Genomic DNA, 24,812 nt, shown 5'->3' on the forward strand with positions numbered 1-24,812 from the left:
ATAGTCAAAGATTCACAATGCGGAGCTCAGTCTCTACCACTTGCAGGAAAACACAGGCTTCCGTATTTATTGAGAGCATGGCTCTCAATCTATCAGAATGTTGAAATTCACTCGTGAAGATTTAAATAATAAAGCTCCCCCCCATCCCATCCCCGGGCCCATGAGGGGTGTTGTGAAAGCCTTTCCCTTTTCCCGGAGGCTGCCCTCACCTCGATTCAGCTGCTGTGATGATTGACCACTTAAACCTAAACCTGTGGGTCCCAGCATGATTGACATATTGACACCGTGGCAGCACGATGGCACAGTGGTTAACACTGTCTCCTCACAGTGCCAGGGACCCGGGTTCAATTCCCGGCTTGGGTGACTGTCAGTGTGAAGTCTGTACATTCTCCCTGTGTCTGCGTGGGTTTCCTCCAGCTGCTCCGGTTTCCTTCCACAGTCCAAAGACGTGCTGGTTAGGTGCGGTGGCCATGTTAAATTGCCCCTTATTGTCCCAAGATCTGTAGGTTAGGGGGATTAGTTGTGGTCAATGTGCAGGGTTATGAGGATAGGGCAGGAGAGAGGGCCTGGGTAATATATTCTGCCAGAGAGTCAGTGCAGTCTCGATAGGTAGAATGGCCTCCTTCTGCACTGTAGGGATTCCATGATAAATTCTATCATGTCAACAATGCGACCCACCTCCTTCACGACACTATTCAATTTTATCCCTCGCTTATTCTTCAACCACACCCAATCTCACCCATGTTTAAAAATGCCCCTTAAATACGACCATTTATGTAACCCACAAAAACAAAATCTTGGCCACCCTAGAGAACAAAATTCGTTCCGCTTTTGTTTTAATTGAATTCTTTCGCAGGTTGTGAACATCACTGGCAAGGTCAACATTTGTTGAGTGGTTTACTGGGCCATTTCAGAGGGCACTCATGTTAGTCAACCATATTACAGTAGGCCTGGAGTTACACGTAGGCCAGACCAGACCATTAGTGAACGAGATGGGTATTTACTGTCTCATGGTCGTGATTATCAAAACTAGCTAACTAAATTCTAGATTTTATTCACTGAATTTCAATTCCACCAGCTGCCATGGTGGGATTTGAACCCATGTCACAGAGCAGTAGCTTGGGTCACTGGATCTAGTCCAATCATATTCCAACTATACCAACATTTCCCCTCCCCATTATCTACCCATTTTCCCCAACTATAATGGACAGTCATGTTAATGGGCGGGATTTTACAACCTCGCTCAGGCGAGGCTCATAAAATCCTGCCTGAGGCTAATGAAGAATTCCATTCTGCGAGCCGTGCCCATCCCGATTCCGGGGCGGGCGAGGCGGTAAAATTCCGGTCAATGTGTCCAGGTAATCTGAATACATTTTAAATTGTTGATACGAACTATCCTTGGTGGCCTGATTTAATATTTATACACCAGTGTGGCATTAAATAAAAAAACACATCTCCAGAAATGGGCACACCATTAGGCCAGGAGTAAAACGTTTTTGTTTTTTAAGCTTGGGGATGTTGATTTCTCTTTTGTTGTAACCTATTAACCTTGACAATAACTGTGACTGAACTGTCTAACTGAATCTGTCACCATGGTTCAAAGTTATTGATGTGTCTCTGAGAAACAACCAGATTCTTCACCATTGGCCCTTCCCTATGGGGCAATAAATCCATCTTCAGCAACCGTCACCAGGCAGCGAGGGACACGATTTTCAAAGAATCACTCACAAAGCTCATGGCAAATTCACAAACATTGGGCTGTGACCAATTGGGTAAAGTGGCAACATCCTTTGTCAGATTTACTGATTCGTCGATTTGGATTTAGAAATCGGACAACTCCCAGAAGACCATCCTTTCCGGGAATGGACAAGAAACACAGAAACCAGAAGCAGGAATAGGCCATTCGGCCCTTCGAGCCTGCTCCACCATGCATTGTGATCGTGGCTGATTGTCAAATTCTATATCCTGATTCCTGCCATATCCCTTGATCCCTTTAGCCCCAAGAGCTAAATCTAATTTCTTCTTGAAATCAGACAATGTTTTGGCCTCAAATACTCTCTGTGGTAGTGAATTCCACACATTCACCACACTCTGGGTGAAGAAATTTCTACTCACCTCAGTTCTAAAAGGTTTACCCCTTATCCTCAAACTATGACCCCTAGTTCTGGACTCCCCCACCATCGGGAATATTCCTTCTGAATCTACCCTGTCTAACCCTGTTAGAATTTTACAAGTTTCTATGAGATCCCCTCTCACTCTTCTAAACTCCAGTGAATATAATCCTAACCAACTTAGTATCTCCACATATGACAATCCTGCCATCCCAGGAATCAGCCTGGTAAACCTTCGCTGCACTCCCTCTATAGCGAGGACATCCTTCCTCAGATAAGGACACCAAAACCGCACACAATCCTCCAGGTGTGGCCTCACCAACACCACCCCGACCACATCTCAACAATTAATTTTACAAAATGCGCAATGACTTTCCCTTTTCCCTCACGCCTTCATTTTATTCAACATTCGAATTCCTCCCCCCTCACTCCCTTTCTTGACACAATTATTTACGAGTGTAAATGGACAGCACCGGAAGACCTTAAAATTGTAACTGGTGCCTGCTTGTCGATTGGTAGATTCCTGAGGGTATATTGTGGTCATCGTTCGGGTAAACTGTGCTCTGCTGCTGCGGGGAGAATTGAGATACTGCACTGAGCTTTAAAAAATGCCTCTTCTGATGAAATTAGGCTGGTTGCCTATAGCAGACTGGTTTGTCAATGGGAAGTGTATGAATTCATTTCTCTTAAAGTTTGAAAAGACCTGTACGGTCAATAAATGAGCTCTTGGTTAGATGACAAAACTCTCCCATTATATGTCTGGTAACAAGCTCCCAGACAGTTCACAATATGCCAAGGAGCAAAGATGATTACAGTAATATATTCACTAACATGTGAACCATACAGGATTCAGCGGCCAATGCTTCCCATTCACTGCAGTGTTCCGGTTGGCACAGTACACTTGGCTCAAGGCTGTGTCACAAGGGAGTTGGCAACTGCTCCCAAACAGAAGCTGAGCTTCTTCTCCCAGAATGGTGAGATGCTTAAATGATAAGCCACACGTATTAGGACACAAAAGCTGGGTATAACACAAGCTTCTCAGTCTAATATCGGGGGGGGGGGGGGGGGGGGGTGCGGGGAATATGATGGGAGGGGCAAACACCTACCCTTTTCCCATGAAAGCTTTACATTGCGAACAAATGGAGCCATAATGCAGTTCCCACACATAAATGATTATAACATCCAGCCATGGATTTAGATCCCTCTGTAGTGTGATTTAATGCATGAAGTTTGACTAACTCACAGAAACCTATCCACACTCTCTGACTTCCCACTCCTACCATGGACTATTTAAAAACTGCACAGAAAACAAGTGTTTGCGGAATGACATTAGATGCCTTTGCAAGAAGTGATGCTTTTCTATTTATCTCTCGACACTGCTGAATCTTGCGGACTGGTAATGTGGCGGCGGGGAGGGGCTGGGAGTGGTGGGGGAGTGCAGTGGGGTGATGGATCACCTTTGCAAGGTACCAGGTATAGCCTCAGTGAACCTTCTGCCGTTTTCCCTCAAATGACTTTGGGAAACCGGGGAGGATTTATTTGTACACAATTTTCCCTCAGCAAAATGACATAATTGGGGTAGACGGTTTGAATGTGTGCAGCTTGAGCAAGGAGCAGACATGATGGGCTGAATGGCTGTGTCCAATTCTTCAGTTAACAGATAATCCACTGTTTGCTGAGACTCTACACCACCAGATCGCATGGCTCTACCCCAAACCAGTCCAACACGTGGATCTCTGGCACAATCTCTCCGGGATCCATTGGAAGAGTTCTGGTTAAAGTTTAAGGTGGAGATGTGAGGAGCAAGTTTTTTACACAGAGACCAGTAGGTGTCTGGATCGAGCTGCCGCGGTGGTGGTGCAGGCAGATACAATAGGGGTGCTTAAAGGAGCTTTTAGATAAACACTTGACGATGCAAGGAATAGAGGGATATGGACCAAGGGCAGGCAGAAGGGATTAGTTTAATTTGGCATCATGTTCGGCACAACATGGTGGTACAGTGGTTAGCACTGCTGCCTCACAGTGCCACAGACCCGGGTTCAATTCCCAGCTGGGGTCACCGTCTGTATGGAGTCCGCACATTCTTCCCGTATCTGCATGGGTTTCCTCCTACAGTCTGAAAGACGTGCTGGTTAGGTGCATTGGCCATGCTAAATTCTCCCTCAGTGTACCCGAACAGGCGCCGGAGTGTGGTGACGAGGGGATTTTCACAATAACTTCATTGCAGTGTTAATGTAAACCTACTTGTGACACTAATAAGTAAACTTTAAACATTGTGGGCCAAAGGGCCTATTTCTGTGCTATTCCTGTTCTATGTTCTATGGAAAGGTACAACCAGGGCCAACTCCACTCCAGGGCGCTCCTCAGCTGAAGGTGAAGGGAATGATTCAACACGAGTCGGAATATTCTGGGCTGGTGTAACAGAGAGGAACAGGATCCGGGCTGGTGTCGCTGGGCTGACAATGCTATTTGGCCGATTGGTCAGATTGCTGGGTTGCAGTGGCTGGCTTCAGGCAATCTCCCTGGATTAGCAGCCATTCCCTTTCACATCCTTCCCGACGGACAGCAATATAACAAATGGTCTCTTGACGCAAGAGCAATTGAAGAGGCACCTGCTGTGCTGCAGCAGAATGAAAAAGAACCATCAGTAAAGAGCATCCACTTCAGCCTGAAGTAACTGTTGACATCTCTGACTAAATTACTCCATCTCCAGATGGTTCACCCTTTTAACCTCGACAGTAAGATCGAGTGAAAGCCACATTAAGGGCACAATCAATGTTAATGACTGACGCGACAGTCTCACCCATCATCAGATTGGGAGCTTCTTGTGTGACTCATATGAAAATGAACTGGTAAATGCAACGACTCGAACAGCAGTGATCGGCACGAAGAAGATGCTCGAAGGTTCAATGCTCCATCTGGACACATTGTTCGGCAGTGTAGCCCCCAAATTAGGCAACAGATTCTGACCTATTAAATCATTGAAATAAGAATAAATCAACCCATCTCCCTCTCTCACCACAGCCGCATGGCAAAACTTCTTTAAACGCAAGAGCCAACTGATTAATTCACAAATTCTCCAGATGGAAAGACTGGGAGTTTAAAAAAAAGTCAGAAAGAAGGAAAGAAATGAAATTGACAAAAGGCAGAGGGTTTACTTCTCCCTCACAGAATGATGAACACACACTCACTACGGTCTCTGCAGATACCATGACAACTGCTGAGAAACATCTGTTTTGCAATCTGCCACCAGGAGAATCGCTCCTTGAAGCTTTGCTGCTTGTTGCTCCGTTTCTCTTGGTGCTGATTTTAGAAAGAGAACAATCCAGGCCCAGGGCACCATGGCAACCTCACCCCCTCAATACCCGCCCTATAGACCCCCTTCATTTCCTATACCCCCCTCCTACACCCCCTCAACACCCACCCTATAAACCCCCTACACCCCCCTACAGCCCCCTCTACACCCGCCCTATAGACCCCCTGAACCCCCCCACATCCCTGTCTACACCCACCCTTTAGACTCCCTACGCCCCCTCAACACCCACCCTATAGACCCCCTACACCTCCTTAACACCCGCCTAATAAACCCCCTATACCCCTGACACCCTTTCTACACCCTGCTCCACCCCCTCCACCCCCTCAACACCCATCCCATAGACCCCCTACACCCCCTTATGCCCTCCTACGCCCCTTCAACACCCACCCTATAAACCACCTCCCTCCCCTACACCCTGCTCCACCCCCTCTACAAACCAGTATATGCTCAGGGTTACTGTATAAAGATGAGACTCTGAGAGAAATACTTCCTCAGCCTGCTGAACATTTCCCATTTTCGAAAACCACAAGTAAATATATGTTCAATTAGGGTTAAAAAGGGAACTTTGGACAGGATCTTCTGATTCAGTAGAGCATAAGGAGCATAGGGCAGCAGAGGCAACAGATCTTCAGCTTTCAATGCTTTTCTGTTGTACCATTCATTACTGACTCTTTCTATCTCTTCTAATCCTTGTCTCAACACTCCCCTCCCATAACCTGTCTCCCTCCTGTCTCCCCTCAGCCTCGCATCTGTTTCCCTCAGCCTCACATGTCTTTCCCCAGCCTCACATCTGTCTACCCCCCCAGCCTCACATCTGTCTACCCCCCCGTCTCACATCTGTCTACCCCCCAGCCTCACATCCGCCTAACCCCCCAGCCTCACATCTGTCTACCCCCCCAGCCTCACATCTGTCTACCCCCCCAGCCTCACATCTGTCTACTCCCCCAGCCTCACATCTGTCTACCCCCCCACCTCACATCTATCTCCCCCAGCCACACATCTGTCTTTCCCCAGCCTCACATTTGTCTACCCCAGCCTTACAGCTGTCTCCCTCCAGGCTCACATCTGTCTCCCCCACAGCCTGGTCCCCCTCCCAGACTCACAGCTATCTCCCCCAACCTCACATCTGTCTCCCCCAGACTCAACTCCCCCCAGACTCACATCTGTCTCTCCCCAGCCTCACACGTCTTCCCCCAGCCTCACATCTGTCTCCCCACCACACATCTGTCTTTCCCCAGCCTCACATCCGTCTCCCTCCAGCCTCATCTCTGTCTCTCCCAGCCTCACCTCTGTCTCCCCTTGCTCTTCAAACATTTTTTCTTCTGATTTAACTCACTTCCAATCAATCGAGTGTGTGAAAGCCTCACTTGTCCAGGATAAGGGCGGCGATCGCTGTGACAGATGAAGTCCTCGAGGAGTTAGACAGACCGAATGCCCCCTTAAGCAATTTAACTTGGATTTTTAAACGCTGTAGTAGACCACCTGAATTCCAAGATTTCACCGGAAGATTGGAATTAAATTGTGACAACAACTTGAATTTATAACGCACTGTTAACATAGTCAACCTTCCCAAGGTGCTTTGGAGGAAAATTATCCAATAACATTGAACCATAGCAGGAGATAGATGTCCCAAATCTTCACCAAAGAGCTCAGTTTTAAGGAGTGCCTTAAAGAAGGACAGAAGTCGGCGGGGGGGAGGGGGGGGGTGGAGTGGGTTGGGTTAGGGTTAGATTAAATTTGGGAATGTGCAAAGAGCTCAGAATTGGAGGAGTGGAGGTTTGTGAGGCTGGAGGAGATTATGAGGGTAGGGTGAGACCAACAGGATTGAGAATTTTAAAGTGAAGGTGTTATTTAACCTGAAGCCAATGTTGGTCAGCAAGCAGGGGGTGCTGGGGAAATGGGAGCTGCTGCAGGCCAGGATATTGGCAGTAGAACTTTGGATATGCTCAAGTTTACAGAGGGTAGAGAGGGGGAGGCTGGGCAGCAGTGAATCGGAATAGTAAAGTGCAGAGGTTACAAAAGCATGCAGGAGGATTTAAGCAGCTAAGACAGGGGCAGAGACAGGCGATATTACAGAGGTGTAAATAGGCAGGGTGTAGCTGTGTTGTAGGAAGCTCATATCAGAGTCAAACATGATACCAACACTGTGAACAGTGTGGTTACATCTCAGATACCTTCCAGGGACAGGTGACTGGGCCCCAGAGATGGAGTTTCTGGCGGGGACTGAAGACAACGGCACCGATCTTCTCAACATTGAGTCGGAATAAATTTCTACTCATCCTACACCAATGTCAGGCAATAACAGTCGGACAGAGACAGTGGCCGGAATCTTCCTGTCGTTCACACCGGCAGGAGCTTCCTGTCCTGCCAACGGTGAGCCCCTGCCGTGTGATCCTCCGTAATGGGGGAGGGGAGGCACATAGAACAGGAAACCCCATTGACAGCAGCGGGAGCAGACAATCCCATCGCCAGCCAATGGAGGGTCACCTCCACGGTTGCAAAACACACAACGAAGGGTGCAGAAAATCTGGCCCAGTGGAGAAATCGAGAGTCGGAGCTGATAGAGATTCAACAGTCCAATTTACCTCACTCGCAAATCTTCATTGGAAATAACAATGGCGAGGAATGTAAACGGATTAATTAACTGAGACAAGAGAAGAATTTCCCAATGGGGAATGTGCAGAATCATAGGTTCAAAGTCACTTGCTGCCCTTAAGTATGCTACAATATGGGCCATATTTCAAATGACCATATACTGTATCCTATACATTTCAGAAAGAAATCTATTTAATTTGCAGGAAAGGACTCGTACTATTTGCTTCCAGCATGCTGTTAACAAACCTGTTCCACAGTTTAAATATTTGTTCACTGAAATTTTATTTTTGTTGAACACTCTCCAATTGCAGGCTTTGCCCACTAATTCAACTGTTGTGGGGCGGCATGGTGGCACAGTGATTAGCACCGCTGCCTCACAGCGCCAGGGACCCGGGTTCGATTCCCGGCTTGGGTCACTGTCTGTGTGGGGTTTGCACATTCTCCCCGTGTCTGTGTGAGTTTCCTCCGGGTGCTCCGGTTCCTCACACAGTCCAAAGATGTGTGGGTTAGGCTGATGGGCCATGCTAAATTGACCCTAGTGTCAGGGAATATTAGTGGGGTAAATATGTGGGGTTACGGGGATAGGGCCTGGGTGGGATTGTGGTCAGTGCAGACCCGATGGGCCGAATGGCCTCCTTCTGCATTGTAGAGATTCTATGATTCTATGAAAACAAAATAACTCATCATGGTTTATATTATCTAGCCCCTCTAGAATCCAAAATACAGCAATCACAGCACCTCTCCACCTTCTCATTATCCGTGAGAACATGCCCAATTGACATAATTGCTCTTCCAGCCCTCCAACCCCTCAATCATTCTGGCTGCTCTCTTCTGTTTCCACTTCATAGCTGCAATATTATTCTGTTGTGCAGCAACCAGAACTGCACACGGTATTCTAAGTACTGTTGCATCAACCATCTTCAAAGTTGCGGGGCTACCTTACTATCTCAGCTCAAAACTGACCTTTTAATAACTCCCAACAACCCGTTTGCTTTACTCACTGTTGCCAAGCACAGTTATAAAACATCACTTTATAATTTCCACTTCTGGCACAGGACTTTGTCCACACACACTGGGGCAGCCGAGCAAACAAGTGGAAAATTCCTTGTCAGCTAAGCGCAGAAATATGCCCTCCTCCAAGATATTCCGATTTATTTTCTCCACAGGCCATTGGCTGTGTTGCTTTTTTAAAACTCATTTATGAGATGTGGGCATTGCTGGCTAGGTCAGCATTTATTGCCCATCTCTAGTTGCCCTTCAGATGGTGGTGAGCTGCCATCTCGAACCGCTGCAGTCCCTAAGGTGTAGGTACACCCACAGTGTGGTTAGGGAGGGAGTTCCAGGATTTTGACCCAGTGACAGTGGAGGAATGGCGATATACTTCCAAGTCAGGATGGTGTGTGCCTTGGAGGGGAACCTCCAGGTGGTGGCGTTCCCAGGTATCTGCTGCCCTTGTCTTTCTAGATGGTAATGTGGGTGGGGTTTGGAGAGTGCTGCTTAAGGAACCTTGGTGAGTCCCTGCAGTGCATCTTGTAGATGATACACACGGTTGCCACTGTGCATCGGTAGTGAAGGATTGAATGTTTGTGGAAGGGGTAGCAATCCTGGATGGTGTTGAGAATCTTGAGTGTTATTGGAGTTGCACTCATCCAGTGTAAGTATTCTATCACACTCCTGGCTCCTTGTGGTGGACAGTTTTTGGGGGTCAGGAGATGAATTATCTGCCACAGGATTCCTAGAATCTGACCTCCTCTTGTAGCCACAGCATTTGTAAGGCTGGTCCAGTTTAGTTTCTTGTCAATGGTAACCCCCAGGGTGTTGATAGTGGGGGATTCAGCGATGGTAATGCCATTGAATGTTAAGGAGAGATGGTTAGATCCTCTCTTGTTGGAGATGGTCATTGCCTGGTATTTGTGTGGTGTGAATGTTACTTGCCACTTGTCAGTCCAATCCTGGATATAGTCCAGGTCTTGTTGCATTTGGACATGAATTGCTTCAGTATCTGAGGAATTGTGAATGATACCGAATATTGTGCAATCATGAGGGAACATCCCCAGTTTTGACCTTACAATGGAAGGAAGATGCAGCAGCTGAAGATGATTTGGAACATGGAAGCCATTCAAGTATTTATTTTAATCTTTTGAGTTAGATAACAGACTCGGTTTGCTCTCTTGCTAATGCAACTGCCCTTTAACAAGAATGGAATGGGCCTCAATATGAGCAATCAGCTTCTTTCAGATTGGGATAATAGGAAGTTGCTTTGGGAGCCACTCCCGCAAAGATATCAAAGTTCAACTGAGGGTGTGTTTTCTTGGGGAGTGGAGCTGGCGGGAGTGAGGCGCTTCAACATCCCTCTTAATAACTGGATATGAACTGTGAACTCTGACCCCTCTCACTGGGCCCAACCTCCCAAGAGCAATGTTAACAAACAATTTGACTTACAACTGTCAAGGCCGTCAGTGCTACGATGATGGACATGTTTTGGGGGTCAGGAGGTCAATTACCCACCACAGGATTCCTAGCCTCTGACCTGCTCTTGTAGCTATAGTATTTATATGGCTCGTCAAGTACAGTTTCTGGTGCATGGTAACAGGATGTTGATAGTGGGGGATTCAGTGATGGTAATGCCATTAAATGTCAAGGGGTGATTGTAAGATAGAACATAGAACATTACAGCGCAGTACAGGCCCTTCGGCCCTCGATGTTGCGCCGACCAGTGAAACCAATCTAAAGCCCATCTAACCTACACTATTCCAATATCATCCATATGCTTATCCAATGACCATTTAAATGCCCTTAATGTTGGCGAGTCCACTACTGCTGTAGGCAGGGCATTCCACGCCCTTAACACTCTCTGAGTGAAGAACCTACCTCTGACATCTGTCCTATATCTATCACCCCTCAGTTTAAAGCTATGCCCCCTCGTGCTAGCTATCCCATCCAAGGAAAAAGGCTTTCACTATCCACCCTATCTAATCCTCTGATCATCTTGTTTGCCTCTATTAAGTCACCTCTTAACCTTCTTCTCTCTAACGAAAACAACCTTAAGTCCCTCAGCCTTTCCTTGTAAGACCTTCCCACCATACCAGGCAATATCCTACTAAATCTCCTCTGCACCCTTTCCAATGCATCCACATCCTTCCTATAATGCGGTGATCAGAACTGTACGCAATACTCCAAGTGCGGCCGCACCAGAGTTTTGTACAGCTGCAACATGACCTCCTGGCTCCGAAACTCAATCCCTCTACCAATAAAAGCTAACACTCCGCTTCTTGGAGATCATTGATATATATGTAAGTTACATGTAGGTTAGGAATGAAATAAACAAAATTTACACTTGAATGAATAAAATGGTAAAAGGCAGCATTTTGAAAGAGTAAAATTAATTCATGAATGAATATCCTGAAGAATGTAAGGCCAGGTTCAACCCAATTTCAACCTAACAGAGCAGGTCAAAGGCTAAGAATCCTACAGCGAGTAATTCACCTCCTGACTCCCCAAAGCTTGTCCACTATCTACAAGACACAAGTCAGGAGTGTGGTGGAATACTCTCCACTTGCCTGGGTGAGTGCAGCTCCAACAACACTCAGGACAAAGCAGCCCACTTGATTGCTACCCCTTCCACAAACATCCACCCCCTCCACCACCAACATACAGTGGCAGCCATGTGTACCAATTCCAGGATACACTGCAGGAACTCACCAAGGTTCCTTAGACATCACCTTCCAAACCCACGACCGCTACCATCTAGAAGGATAAGGGCAGCAGATACCTGGGAACACCATCACCTGGAGGTGCCCCTCCAAGCCACTCACCACCTTGACTTGGAAATATATTGGCTATTCCTTCACTGTCGCTGGGTCAAAGTCCTAGAATTTCCTCTCTAACAGCACTATCGGTGTACCTACACCTCGGGGACTGCAGCTGTTCAAGAAGGCAGCTCACTGTCACCTTCTCAAGACCAAGGGATGGGCAATAAATGCTGGCCTAGCCAGTGATGTCCACATCCTGGAAGTTAATTAAAGAAAAGCAGTTTGAGGATTTGAATTCAGTTCTCAAAAAGTCTGGAAACAAAGGTGGCCATGAAGCTGTAAGTTTGTTATAAAAACTCAACCAGTTCCTTAATGTCCTTCAGGAAGCAGAACCCACTGCCCTTATCTGGTGTGGCTAAATTTGAATCCAACCCTACATCAATGTGGTTGACTCTTGGCCATGCTAAATTGCCTCTTCAGGCAGAATTTTCCCATCCTGCCTGCCATGGGAATCGTATTGGGCAGGACACAGACCTTGAAAAGGTCCGTTGACCATGGGCAGGATTTTCTGGTCTCAGGGTGAGTGCGGCTGGAAAATCCTGCCCTTAGAGTCCAAAGATGTGCCGGTTAGGTGGATTGGCCATGGTAAATGTGTGGGGTTATGGGGATGGTACGGGGGAAGGTGGTGGACTAGGCAAGATGCTCGTTCAGAGAGTCGGTGCAGATTCAATGGGCTGAATGACCTCCTTATGCACTGTATGGATTCTACGGTTCTATACCTCCAGTGCATTGGTTCAAGAAGAAGGTCCATCTTTCTCAGGGCATCTTAGACTTGGGTAATAAATGTCAGTCTTCAAAGCATCACCCATGTGTGGAGAACGAATGGTTAAAAAGTTTGGTTGCGGGGGTCTCTGAAATTTCTGGTGGACAATTTCAAAGTCAGCTCTGAGCTCTTTACATCTGGACAGAAAACCAAACGATGCAGCCACGATCCTGGGTATCGCTAGTCACAGATACTGTCAGCCGTTTATGAGGGATGACAGTATTCTTTTAAATAAAAAAATCACTTGTCCAAAATAAAGCTTTTAACCTTAATAAAGCTGACAGAACTCCAGCTCTCGTTGGCTTGAAAGTCCTTTGGAAAGGGTAAAAGAGATGCTCAAATACTCAAGGGTATGAAGGGCCCTTTCTAGCTTTCAACTCATTCTGCTAAATAGACAGCACTCTGAAACATACAACAAATTGCGCCTACTCAGAAACTGTTGAATAATTGATATCAAAATATCCAGCTTTTTCAGGGAGGCTGAAGTCTTGAATTTAAACTTTAATAGATGTATTAAAAGATACCGAGAGACAGTTTAATGGGTAAATGTCATCATATTATTGGGAAAGATGTTTTTTTTTGAATGTTTTAAAATTGTTATTTTGTGCATTAGATATTTGTTACAGAGTAAAGAAAAATGACAAATGTTTTTCTTTCAAAAGCCATTTGGCTGATTCAGAACGGTGACCGGAACTTTGCAGCTCCCCCGTCTCCCCAGACGTAGGATGGCACACAGGAGGGGTGTAAGAGTGAGCACTGTGGCAGTGTCGCATGCCTGTTGCCAACCCACCCCCGCTGTGATTTTACCAGTGGCCTGCTCACCTGTGGACCAATTGAGGCCCTCAAATGGTCAATTAATGGCCACCTAAGGACCTCCTCCCACCACCACACGGATCTCATGGTGTGGGAAGGCTAGCCTGTTGGATCAGACGCTTACTGCTTCCATCCCCACCCAACCACCCTGGCAAATCATAGTCCCCCAACTGCCTCATCAGGGCCTACCACCTGACCCCAGCAAGACCCCAGACTTACATTTAAGTCCAGGTTCCATTGGCATCTCTCTCTTTGAGACTGCCTGCAGTTCCCTGCAACAGCCACTGCTCCCAATGGCAGTGCTGGGACTCAAGATCTGCTATCCCTCTGATTGGCCAGTCGCTCTCAGAGGCAGGGCGGCTGCCCTCAAATCTATAGACTGTGAAATGGCTGCGAAGCCAGGAGGCTGAGTGCAGGAGGGTCCACCATTAAGGGATAGGGCAGTGAGTGATGCCATCAGGGGTTAACGACCCCGCTCATAGAATCATAGAATCCCTACACAGCAGGAGGCCATTCAGCCCATTGAGCCTGCCCCACCCAGGCCCTATCCCCGCAACCCCATGTCTCCCTGACACTAAGGGGCAATTTAGCATGGCCAATCAACCTAACCTGCACATTGTTGGAGTGTGGGAGGAAACTGGAGCACCCAGAGGATACCTACGCAGACACGGGGAGAATGTGCAGACTCCACATAGACAATGACCCGAGGGCAGAATTGAACCTGGGTCCCTGACGCTGTGAGGCCGCAGTGTGTCACCGTGACCACTGTGCCACCGTGCCGCTCCTTGTATAAAATCCAGCCCAGTGTGACAGCAAAATGCTGTGGTCAAATGTGTATATGTTTGGACAGGAGTATAACAATTCTAAATGTTTACATACAATATTTTGCAATTAAAAATCCTATGATGAAAGTATAACACAAGAATAAGGGTCTAAGTACAGTGAATGTATTCAAGATGTGAAAGTTTAAGTACAGAGACAGGTTAACTAACCCCTGATTCACAGAAAGAGCAGCAGCCGGATAGCTGGCAGTAGTCGAATTTTGACAGACACACATGAAATGATACTTTTAAGCCGACCACTCAACTAAAAAAAGGCAATGCCAAGCTCCAACAGTCAGAATGTCAAATCCAAACCTGCTTTGTGAAAAGCAGACCACTCACCACTGATTCATAGGCAAAAAATATCTGATGTAGAATATTTATACGTTTCATTTTTCAAAATGTACCAATGGTGCACATATCACTGCCACTAAAATGTCACACTGCCTTTGTTCCATCGCCTCATTTCATGCCTTGAAACCTTAACAGTAAAGGACGTGAACAATGCTGAAATTCATTGTAATTAACCAACCAGCCACTTGACTTCTGGATTTTAATAGTATGCGGAATAATCCCGGGGATTTAATTCCCAGGTCTATCGGAGTGGGCTGCACTCACATAATGCTTGCAGAATCGAATCTCTGCTTCATTTCACGCTAAGCTGTCTTGAGTCGGCAGTGATGAATTACAATTAACAGGTGCGGAGATTTGTACAGCATGAAGTAGCTGTCCTGAAATAGCCAGGTTTGGGTCTGCCCTTTCCAACACCCTGTGCTGCAGCCACTCAATCAAGGCAGCTGAAGTTCATTACCTTAGGAGAACCCCAGTGGGGAAGGTCAGAATGGATCAGAGTGTGGACCCGACTCTAATGCCTCCGAGTCCTAAATCCCCAACTCACAAATGAGTAGGATTCGAATTTGGGTGGCACAGTGGTTAACACTGCTGCCTCACAATGCCAGGGACCCGGGTTCCATTCCCGGCTTGGGTCACTGCCTGTGTGGAGTTTGCACATTCTCCCCGTGTCTGTATGGGTTTCCTCCGGGTGCTCCGGTTTCCTCTCACAGTCCAAAGATGTGCGGGTTAGGTGGATTGGCCATTCTCAATTGCCCTTTAGTGTCATGGGGACTAACAAGGGTAAATACATGGGGTTATGGGGACAAGGGTGGGATTGTGGTTGGCGCAGACTCGATGGTCGAATGGCCTCTTTCTGAACTGTATGATTCTATGAATTGCATTTTACGGTGTGTCCCGAAGTCTCTCCATCTTGAACACATGCCCGGAAGGATTTTCTTCAGTCTCAGGATGTGGGCAAGACTGGCATTTAGAGCCCATCCCTTACTAGCCTGGGAAAGGCAGTGGTCTGCCTGCTGATGATAGTAGGCAAGGAATTCCAGAGTACTTCCCCCAGCAGCGATGAAGGAATGGCAGAGATATGTCTCCAGTCAGGCTGGTGTGTGTCTTGGATGTAACGTTAGAGTAGAAATTCCAAGTGACAAGTGAACATGTGGTTGCTAAATTGTACTTGTCTGCCTTCCTGTGTGTTTCTTTTTCATTCGTTCATGGCATGTGGGCATCATTGGCTGTGCCAGCATTTATTGCCCATCCTTCATTGCCCTTGATCTGAGTGGCTTGCTAGGCCATTTCAGTGGGTGTTTAAAAGTCAGCCACATTGCTGTGGATCTGCATGTGTGCATGATTTATGTTTAAGCAGATTACAGTCTATGTAAGGACACCCACACAGGCATGTATTTGTCCCCACACATACTCAAAATTTCTAACCTTTTATCTTGTCCGATTCAAGGAACAACTGATCTGACTACTTTCAAATGCGATTTAAAATTAAAATACAAATGTAAATAAATCCACCAGTAAAACAGTGAGACAGTGAGTTAGTCATTAACACCCTGCATCTCATTCAGCACTGCCACTTACTTACCTACAAAGGCGATTCTGGATCAAACATTAACAAACTAAAGTTTTCAAAAATAACCAGAGTAAATTTTCCAATGTTGTTTCTTGTCAGTTAAGTCTCTGTATCAGGAAGTGGTAATCAAAAAATTCACCCTTAAATTACCAGTGACACCACTGAAATTCCTAAAATGTCTGCAAGGAAAAGGGTTAAAACCAAATAAGGTATTCTATTAAAGGCTGGACATTATCACTCAGGGGAATAGCCAAAAGGGTGGGGAGACATTATGGTGAAGAATGAGAAATGGCAGAGACACTGAACAAGTCTTTTGGCTCAGATTCTCGCTATGATGGAGAGGTTCTCTGTTCTGGCAAAAATCCCAGAAATGGCTAAAAGTCTCACCCCGAACACAACGTGTTCCATTTTCACAGGGGCGGGGCTGGAGTTGACCCAGAGTTCACACACCCGCGGTTTGCTGAGGCAGCTGGTAATTTAAATCACCCATTGCCTCCACTAAATAGGACTTTTGGTCAGCCAGGAGTTGAAACCCGGAGTATGCAGATTAGACCAGGTGAAAGGAGATCCAAACTTGATGGATTCATTTGGCTAGCCGGGGTATCTCTTTTTAGAGATAAGGATATGGTTCCAGGACACCTTTGGGAAAGGTAAGGCATCCTCTGGGATCATTGAAAGTGAACAGGAATGTGCCTTTTTATGCATAAATCCTTGGGACTGCCAGGCTGCCAAAGAATGGTCAAATTATTGTCAAGCTGTCAAGGAACTGTCAAGCTGTCAAGGAGAAGTCAAAGGATACTAGGTGAGTCGGCATTGAGAGGGGTAAGAGCAAAGGATGATGGGTGCAGGGCATAGATTAGCATAATGGCTATAAAGAGCCATGGGAATGTGGGGGACATAGGGACTGGTGGGGGGAGGGTAGAGGGGCATGTATTGGTATAGTGGGTGTGAAGGGCCATGGGCAGGGTGGGTAGGAGTATGAGGTGGCATGGATTGGGATGAGGAGTGTAGGGGGGTGGATGAGAGAGGGTGAGGATTGGAGGGATTTTGGTAGTACAGAGGCAGGCCTTCTGTCCAACCCCCCCTGCACAGTCGGCAGCCTCTGAACTCATTCAGAGGGCGGCAGGCCCGATTTCTAATCCAGCCATCGCTCCTGGAACGAAGGTCTGACCTGTGGGTGGACAATTTTAAAGACTATGTTTAGGGAGCTGGGAATTCACCCGCCTCTGTGCACCCGATCCGGGAGCAAAAATCCAGGCCTTCATATCTGTCTTCATAGTAGCAGATACCAGAAATAGAGCATAACCTAGGGACTAATAAAAGTGAAGAAATTAAATTAATTAACGTCAGCAGAGATAAAGTCCTGGAGAAACTCAAGGCACTGAAAGCCGACAAATCCCTAGGAGCCAATGGCCTACATCCTAGGATTTGAAAAGATATCGCTGCAGAGGTAGTGCATGTGCTGGTCATGATTTTCCAAAATTTCTGCAATTTTGGAATTGATTGCAAGTTAACTAATGTAACATATAAACAAGGAGGGAGAGAAAAAGCAGGGAAGTACAGATCAGTTAGCCTGACAGCAGTCACTGAGAAAGTGCTGGAATCTATTAATAAGAAAATCTAAGCAATCCCACTTAGAAAGGCATATAATGATTGGAATAAGGGAAGGCAGTGGTGTCGTGGTATTGCCACTGGACTAGTACCATAGAACCATAGAAAATTACAGCTCAGAAACAGGCCTTTTGGCCCTTCTTGTCTGTGCCGAACCATTTTATGCCTAGTCCCACTGACCTGCACTTGGACCATATCCCTCCACACCCCTCTCATCCATGAACCCGTCCAAGTTTTTCTTAAATGTTAAAAGTGACCCCGCATTTACCACTTTATCCGGCAGCTCATTCCACACTCCCACCACTCTCTGCGTGAAGAAGCCCCCCCTAATATTCCCTCTAAACTTTTCTCCTTTCACCCTTAACCCATGCCCTCTGGTTTTTTTCTCCCCTAGCCTCAGCGGAAAAAGCCTGCTTGCATTCACTCTATCTATACCCATCAAAATCTTATACACTTCTATCAAATCTCCCCTCAATCTTCTACGCTCCAGGGAATAAATTCCCAACCTATTCAATCTCTCTCTGTAACTCAGCTTCTCAAGTCCCGGCAACATCCTTGTGAACCTTCTCTGCACTCTTTCAATCTTATTTACATCCTTCCTGTAACTAGGTGACCAAAACTGTACACAATACTCCAAATTCGGCCTCACCAATGCCTTATATAACCTTACCATAACACTCCAACTTTTATACTCGATACTCCGATTTATAAAGGCCAATGTACCAAAGGCACTCTTTACGACCCTATCCACCTGTGACGTCACTTTTAGGGAACTCTGTACCTGTATTCCCAGATCCCTCTGTTCAACTGCACTCTTCAGAGTCCTACCATTTACCCTGTACGTTCTTCTTTGGTTTGTCCTTCCAAAGTGCAATATCTCACACTTGTCTGCGTTAAATTCCATTTGCCATTTTTCAGCCCATTTTTCTAGTTGGTCTAAATCCCTCTGCAAGCTTTGAAAACCTTCCTCACTGTCCACTACACCTCCAATCTTTGTATCATCAGCAAACTTGCTGATCCAATTGACCACATTATCATCCAGATCATTGATATAGATGACAAACAACAATGGACCCAACACCGATCCCTGCGGCACACCACTAGTCACAGGCCTCCACTCAGAGAAGCAATCCTCCACAACCACTCTCTGGCTTCTTCCATTGAGCCAGTGTCTTATCCAATTTACTACCTCCCCATGTATACCCAGCGACTGAACCTTCCTAACTAACCTCCCATGAGGGACCTTGTCAAAGGCCTTGCTGAAATCCAGGGAGACAACATCCACCGCCTTCCCTTCATCCACTTTCCTGGTAACCTCCTCGAAAAACTCTAATAGATTGGTCAAGCATGACCTACCACGCACAAAGCCATGTTGACTCTCCCTAATAAGTCCCTGTCTATCCAAATATTTGTAGATCCTATCCCTTATCACACCTTCCAATAACTTGCCCACCACCGACGTCAAACTTACTGGCCGATAATTTCCCGGATTTCTTTTGGAACCTTTTTTAAACAACGGAACAACATGAGCCACCCTCCAATCATCCGGCACCTCCCCCCGTGAATACTGACATTTTAAATATGTCTGCCAGGGCCCCTGCAAGTTTAACACTAGCTTCCCTCAAGGTCCGTGGGAATACCCTGTCCGGTCCTGGGGATTTATCCACTCTGATTTGCCTCAAGACAGCAAGCACCTCCTACCCTTTAATCTGTAAAGGTTCCATGGCCTCCCTACCAGTTTGCCCTATTTCCGTAGACTCCATGCCCGTTTCCTCAGTAAATACGGATGCAAAAAAACCATTTAGTATCTCCCCCATCTCTTTTGGTTCCATACACAGTGTACCACTCTGGTCTTCAAGAGGACCAATTTTATCCCTCACTATCCTTTTGCTCCTAACATACCTATAGAAGCTCTTTGGATTTTCCTTCACTCTGTCTGCCAAAGCAACCTCATGCCTTCTTTTAGCCCTCCTGATTTCCCTCTTAAGTAGCTTCTTGCACTTCTTATACTCCTCGAGCATCTGATGTGTTCCTTGCTGCCTGTACATTTCATACAACTCTCTCTTCCTCTTAATCAGTGTTACAATCTCCCTCGAGAACCAAGGTTCCTTATTCCTATTTACTTTGCCTTTAATCCTGACAGGAACATACAAACTCTGCACTCTCAAAATTTCTCCTTTGAAGGCCTCTAGTAATCCAGAGACCCAGGGTAATTAATGCTCTGGAGACCCGGGTTCGAATCCCACTATGGCAGATGGTGAAATTTTAAGTTCAGTAAAAATCTGGAATTAAAAAGTCTAATGATAACCGTGAAACCAGTGTCCATTGTCGTAAAAACCCACCTAGTTCACTAGTGCCCTTTAGGGAAGGAAATCTTACCCGGTCTGGCCTACATGTGACTCCAGACCCACAGCAATGTGGTTGACTCTCAAATGCCCTCTGAAATGCAGGGCAATTAGGGATGGGCAAAAAATGCTGGGCCCAGCCAGGGACACCCACATCCCGTAAAATGAATAAATAAAAAGGAAAGTTAGTATGGTTCCATGAAAGGGAAATCCTGTTTGACACATTTCTTAGAATGTTTTGAGGACATAACTTGTAGGGTAAATAAAGAGGAACCAGTATATGTAGTATACGTGGATTTCCAAAAGGCATTTGATAAGTTGCCACATAAAAGTTGAATATATGAAATAAGGGCTCATGGAGTTGGGGGTGATATATTAGCATTGGTTAATGGGAGAAAACAGAGTAGGGATAAATGGGACATTATCAAGTTGACAGGCTGTGACTAGTGAAGTGCCACAAGGAGCAGTATGCTGGGGCCTCAGCTATTTACAATCTATATTAATGAGTTAGAGTAAAAGACAGAAAGTAATATATCTAAGTTTGCTGATGATACAAAGCTAGGTTGGAATGCAAACTTTGAGGAGGACACAGAAAGGCTACAGAGCAATATAGGTTAGTCAATTGAGTGAGCAACAAGGGAGCAGATATGTTGTGTATAATGTGAAGAAGTGAGAGAATATTCACTTTGGTCATAAGAATAGAAAAGCAGAATATTTTTAAAAGGGTGAAACTTATGAATGCCGATGCTCAGGGTTACTTGGCTGTATTTGTACAGGAAACATCAAGTTAGCAATCAGGTACAGCAAGCAATTAAGAAAGCAAATCGCACACTGCTTTTATCGAAAGGGGACTGGAATGCACGGAGAAAGAAGTCTTGCTTCAATTCTACAGCGCTTTGGTATGACCACCGTACGCAACTATGGTCTCCAAGTTTAAGAAAGGAAATATTTGCATTGCAGGCAGTACAGTGAAGGTTTGCTGGATTGGTCCCTGTGCTGAGATGGTTGGCCTCTGATGAGAGACCAAGTAAAACTGGACAATATTCACTTAGAGGAACGAGAGGTGATCTCACTGAAACATTCCAGATTATGAAGTAGCTCGACAGGGTAAATCCTGAGAAGTTGTTCCTTTTGGTTGGGAAATCCAGCATAAGGAGACAGAGGGAAAAAATTTCCCGTCCTGCCAGCCATGGGAATCATAGTGGGCGGGACAGGATCATGCAAAGGTCCGTTGACCTCGGGCAGGATTTTCCGGTCTTGGGCCGAGCGCGGCTAGAAAGTCCCGCCCACAGTCTCAGGATAAGGGACCAATCATTTAAAACTGAGGTGAAGAGATATTTCTTCACTCAGAATGTCGTGAATCTTTGGAATTTTCTACCCCCAGAGGATTATAGGTGTGGCAGCAGGCTGGGCTAGGGAGATTTTTGGTCTCTTGGGGAATGAGGAAATATGAGGAACGGCTGGGAAAGTGGGGTTGAAGCCCAGGATCAGCCATGATCATAGGGCCTTGTCCTGCTATTTCTTAAGTTTCCATGGTTCTGTGTGGGGAATAATAGTGTTTTGGAAATGCTGGAAAACAGAAGATTCATATCCAACTGTTACCCTTTATAACACTTCTCCAAAATACAATCGCCTCCACTATGACTAGGCAACAGTTTCCTGGTTATGAACAAAATAAAAGCTTCCAGTCACACATGAACACACACACACACACACACACACATACTCACCAAACACAGGTTACACACAACACACATACACACACACACAATACACAACAAACACATGCATGCCAAACACATGCAACAAACCACACACAACATACACAGAAAAATAGACACAAACACACACAAAAAAAACAAGCATACACAGCTCACACAGACACACACACACAAAAGGACCCCACATAATACACGCACAGCCACTTAGACACAAGCAACACATACAATGCAAAGACAAAAATTCAGCACGTCAATAAAATACACATATGTGCACAAACAAGCTTTGACAAAGGGTCATCTGGACTCAAAATGTCAGCTCTTTTCTCTCCTTACAGATGCTGCCAGACCTGCTGAGATTTTCCAGTGTTTTCTCTTTCGTGCACAAGCAACATATATATAAACACACAAACTACTCACATAAAACACATGCCATTGTTTGACTGAAACACAAAAGTTGTCTTCCGTCCTTATCTGACACAAAGCCAATGGTTGCCTTCTGCTCTCCAAATATTTTCCACATCAAATACTTTAAAGGTAGTTGGCTCACAGGAAGTTCTACTCATGAACTCTCAATAAGAGGCATGTTCCAACTGTATACGGGTTCAATGGGTCACCTCACAGATATTAGGTTCAGCTCACACTCCTTACCTTGCTTCAAACACATGGCAACATAGCTTTCGCGTTGAGCCATCACCACAGATCTCAATCTGAAGATGAATCTCCCCTTGGACCTCATCATCGGGGTCAATCTCACTCAGGCTCATCCAGCTGTCTACACCTAGACAAGCAAAGAGAAATAGTTCAGAGGATTGCAATGTAGGAAAAACAAGATGCAGAGCTCATAGCAACAGGAGGAGGCCATTCAGCCCGTCAAACAGATCATGGCTGACCTGCACCTCAACTCCATTTTTAGTTTCATAGAGGTGACGTCATATTGACAGTAGGCTATTACAGTTGGCCTTGCCTTGTAGGCATCATGAGCACTCCCTCATCCACACATTAATACGCTTCCCATTTAAAATTAAAATTTATAACCAGAGTTTGTCATTTTAATTTTGATTTTCTCATCCAAGGTGGCATAAACAGATTACAGACACACACATGTATACAAAACACACACTCTGAAGTCGGAGCCTACATTGTGAAGGCCACAGGAAAATTGTATTTTGTCTCACACACAATTTACATGTGCTGGTGCAGGTTTTCAAAACCCGAACAAGAAACGCCTCCTTGGAGAGTCTGTGACCACTAGGTGCTGTATTGTAATGTAGGCATGTTTTTAATGCAGTGATTCATCATAGGGATCCTTCTGCAAATCTTTATATCGACTATGAATACAATGCATCACAATACTTTTTCCATTGAAAAAAGTGTTTTAATGCATTAGAAAACATAAAGTAAAGATGCTCCATCAGCCTCTACTGTCATGTTTTGTGCTGTAATTTAAATTGACTGACAGCTCTGATTGTTAAAAAAACAACTGCTTTTGAAAATTGAAAAAACCTCTGCCCCCTGTTCCTCTCCATTGATTGGCGGGGATTATGTTTTGAAATGGGACACCATACTCTTCTGTCAGTTTCAGGCAATGTAGCTGAAAGCTTCTGTTATGACAGCTGCAGCCATTATTAATGTTTGGCTGGCTTTGAAAAGCATTCTATTGATCTAAGAATGATTGACATTTTTAAAAGGCTCTAAAAACAGGAAGTGCCTTTGATGTAGTTTCTTGTTTGCTTACATACCTAATACACAGTGTCGGAGGTGCCTCTGATCGTTCATTAAACTAAGGCCCCGACTGGCCTCTCAAATAGATGCAACAGATCCCATGAGACTATTTGAAGAAGTGTTGGGATGAACTCCCCTGTGCCTTCAACCAACAAAAACATTCCGGCTGTTATCTTTCTCCTCTTGGTGGGACATTGGTGTGTGAAAATCTGCTGCCATATTTCTTATTACACTGGTGACTGCAGTTTAAAAATAGTTCAGTGGACGTAAGACACAACCAAGAAATCGTGAAAGGTGCTGCTTAAAAGCAAACTCTTTTCTCTGATCTTTCCTGGGTTTAACCTGTCTCTTTAGGCAATGTAAGAAGTCTCACAACACCAGGTTAAAGTCCAACAGGTTTATTTGGTAGCAAATACCATAAGCTTTCGGAGCACAGCTCCTTCGTCAGATGGAGTGGATATCTGTTCTCCAACAGTGCACAGACACAGAAATCAAGTTACAGAATACTAATTAGAATGCAAATCTCTACAGCTAGCCAGGTCTTAAAGGTACAGATAATGTGGGTGGAGGGAGCATTCAACACAGGTTAAAGAGATGTGTATTGTCTCCAGACAGAACAGCTAGTGAGATTCTACAAGCCTAGGAGGCAAGCTGTGGGGGTTACTGATAATGTGACATAAATCCAACATCCTGGTTTAGGCCGTCCTCATGTGTGCGGAACTTGGCTATCAGTTTCTGCTCAGCGACTCTGCGCTGTCGTGTGTCGTGAAGGCCGCCTTGGAGAACGCTTACCTGAAGATTCAAGGCTGAATGCCCGTGACTGCTGAAGTGCTCCCCCACAGGAAGAGAACAGTTTTGCCTGGTGATTGTCGAGCAGTGTTCATTCATCCGTTGTCGTAGCGTCTGCATGGTTTCCCCAATGTACCATGCCTCGGGACATCCTTTCCTGCAGCGTATCAGGTAGACAACGTTGGCCGAGTTGCAAGAGTAGGTACCGTGTACCTGGTAGATGGTGTTCTCACGTGAGATGATGGCATCCGTGTCGATGATCTGGCACATCTTGCAGAGGTTGCTGTGGCAGGGTTGTGTGGTGTCGTGGTCACTGTTCTCCTGAAGGCTGGGTAGTTTGCTGCGGACAATGGTCTGTTTGAGGTTGCGTGGTTGTTTGAAGGCAAGAAGTGGGGGTGTGGGGATGGTCTTGGCGAGATGTTCATCTTCATCAATGACATGTTGAAAGCTCGGGAGGAGATGCCGTAGC

At 45.8% G+C, this 24,812-nt stretch overlaps 1 protein-coding gene across 1 annotated transcript in view; it reads right to left on the reverse strand.

Annotated features, from left to right (window-relative positions):
* Nucleotides 1–24,812, reverse strand: part of rasa4 (RAS p21 protein activator 4) — a 223,312-nt gene that overhangs the window by 146,894 nt on the left and 51,606 nt on the right. Inside the window, exon 5 of the mRNA XM_078225114.1 lies at nt 22,481–22,610. Within this exon, the coding sequence (XP_078081240.1) occupies nt 22,481–22,610 (130 nt within the window). The remainder of the gene's footprint in view (nt 1–22,480; nt 22,611–24,812) is intronic.

The sequence above is a fragment of the Mustelus asterias genome, chromosome 12 (assembly GCF_964213995.1).
Source record: "Mustelus asterias chromosome 12, sMusAst1.hap1.1, whole genome shotgun sequence".
NCBI lineage: Eukaryota > Metazoa > Chordata > Chondrichthyes > Carcharhiniformes > Triakidae > Mustelus > Mustelus asterias.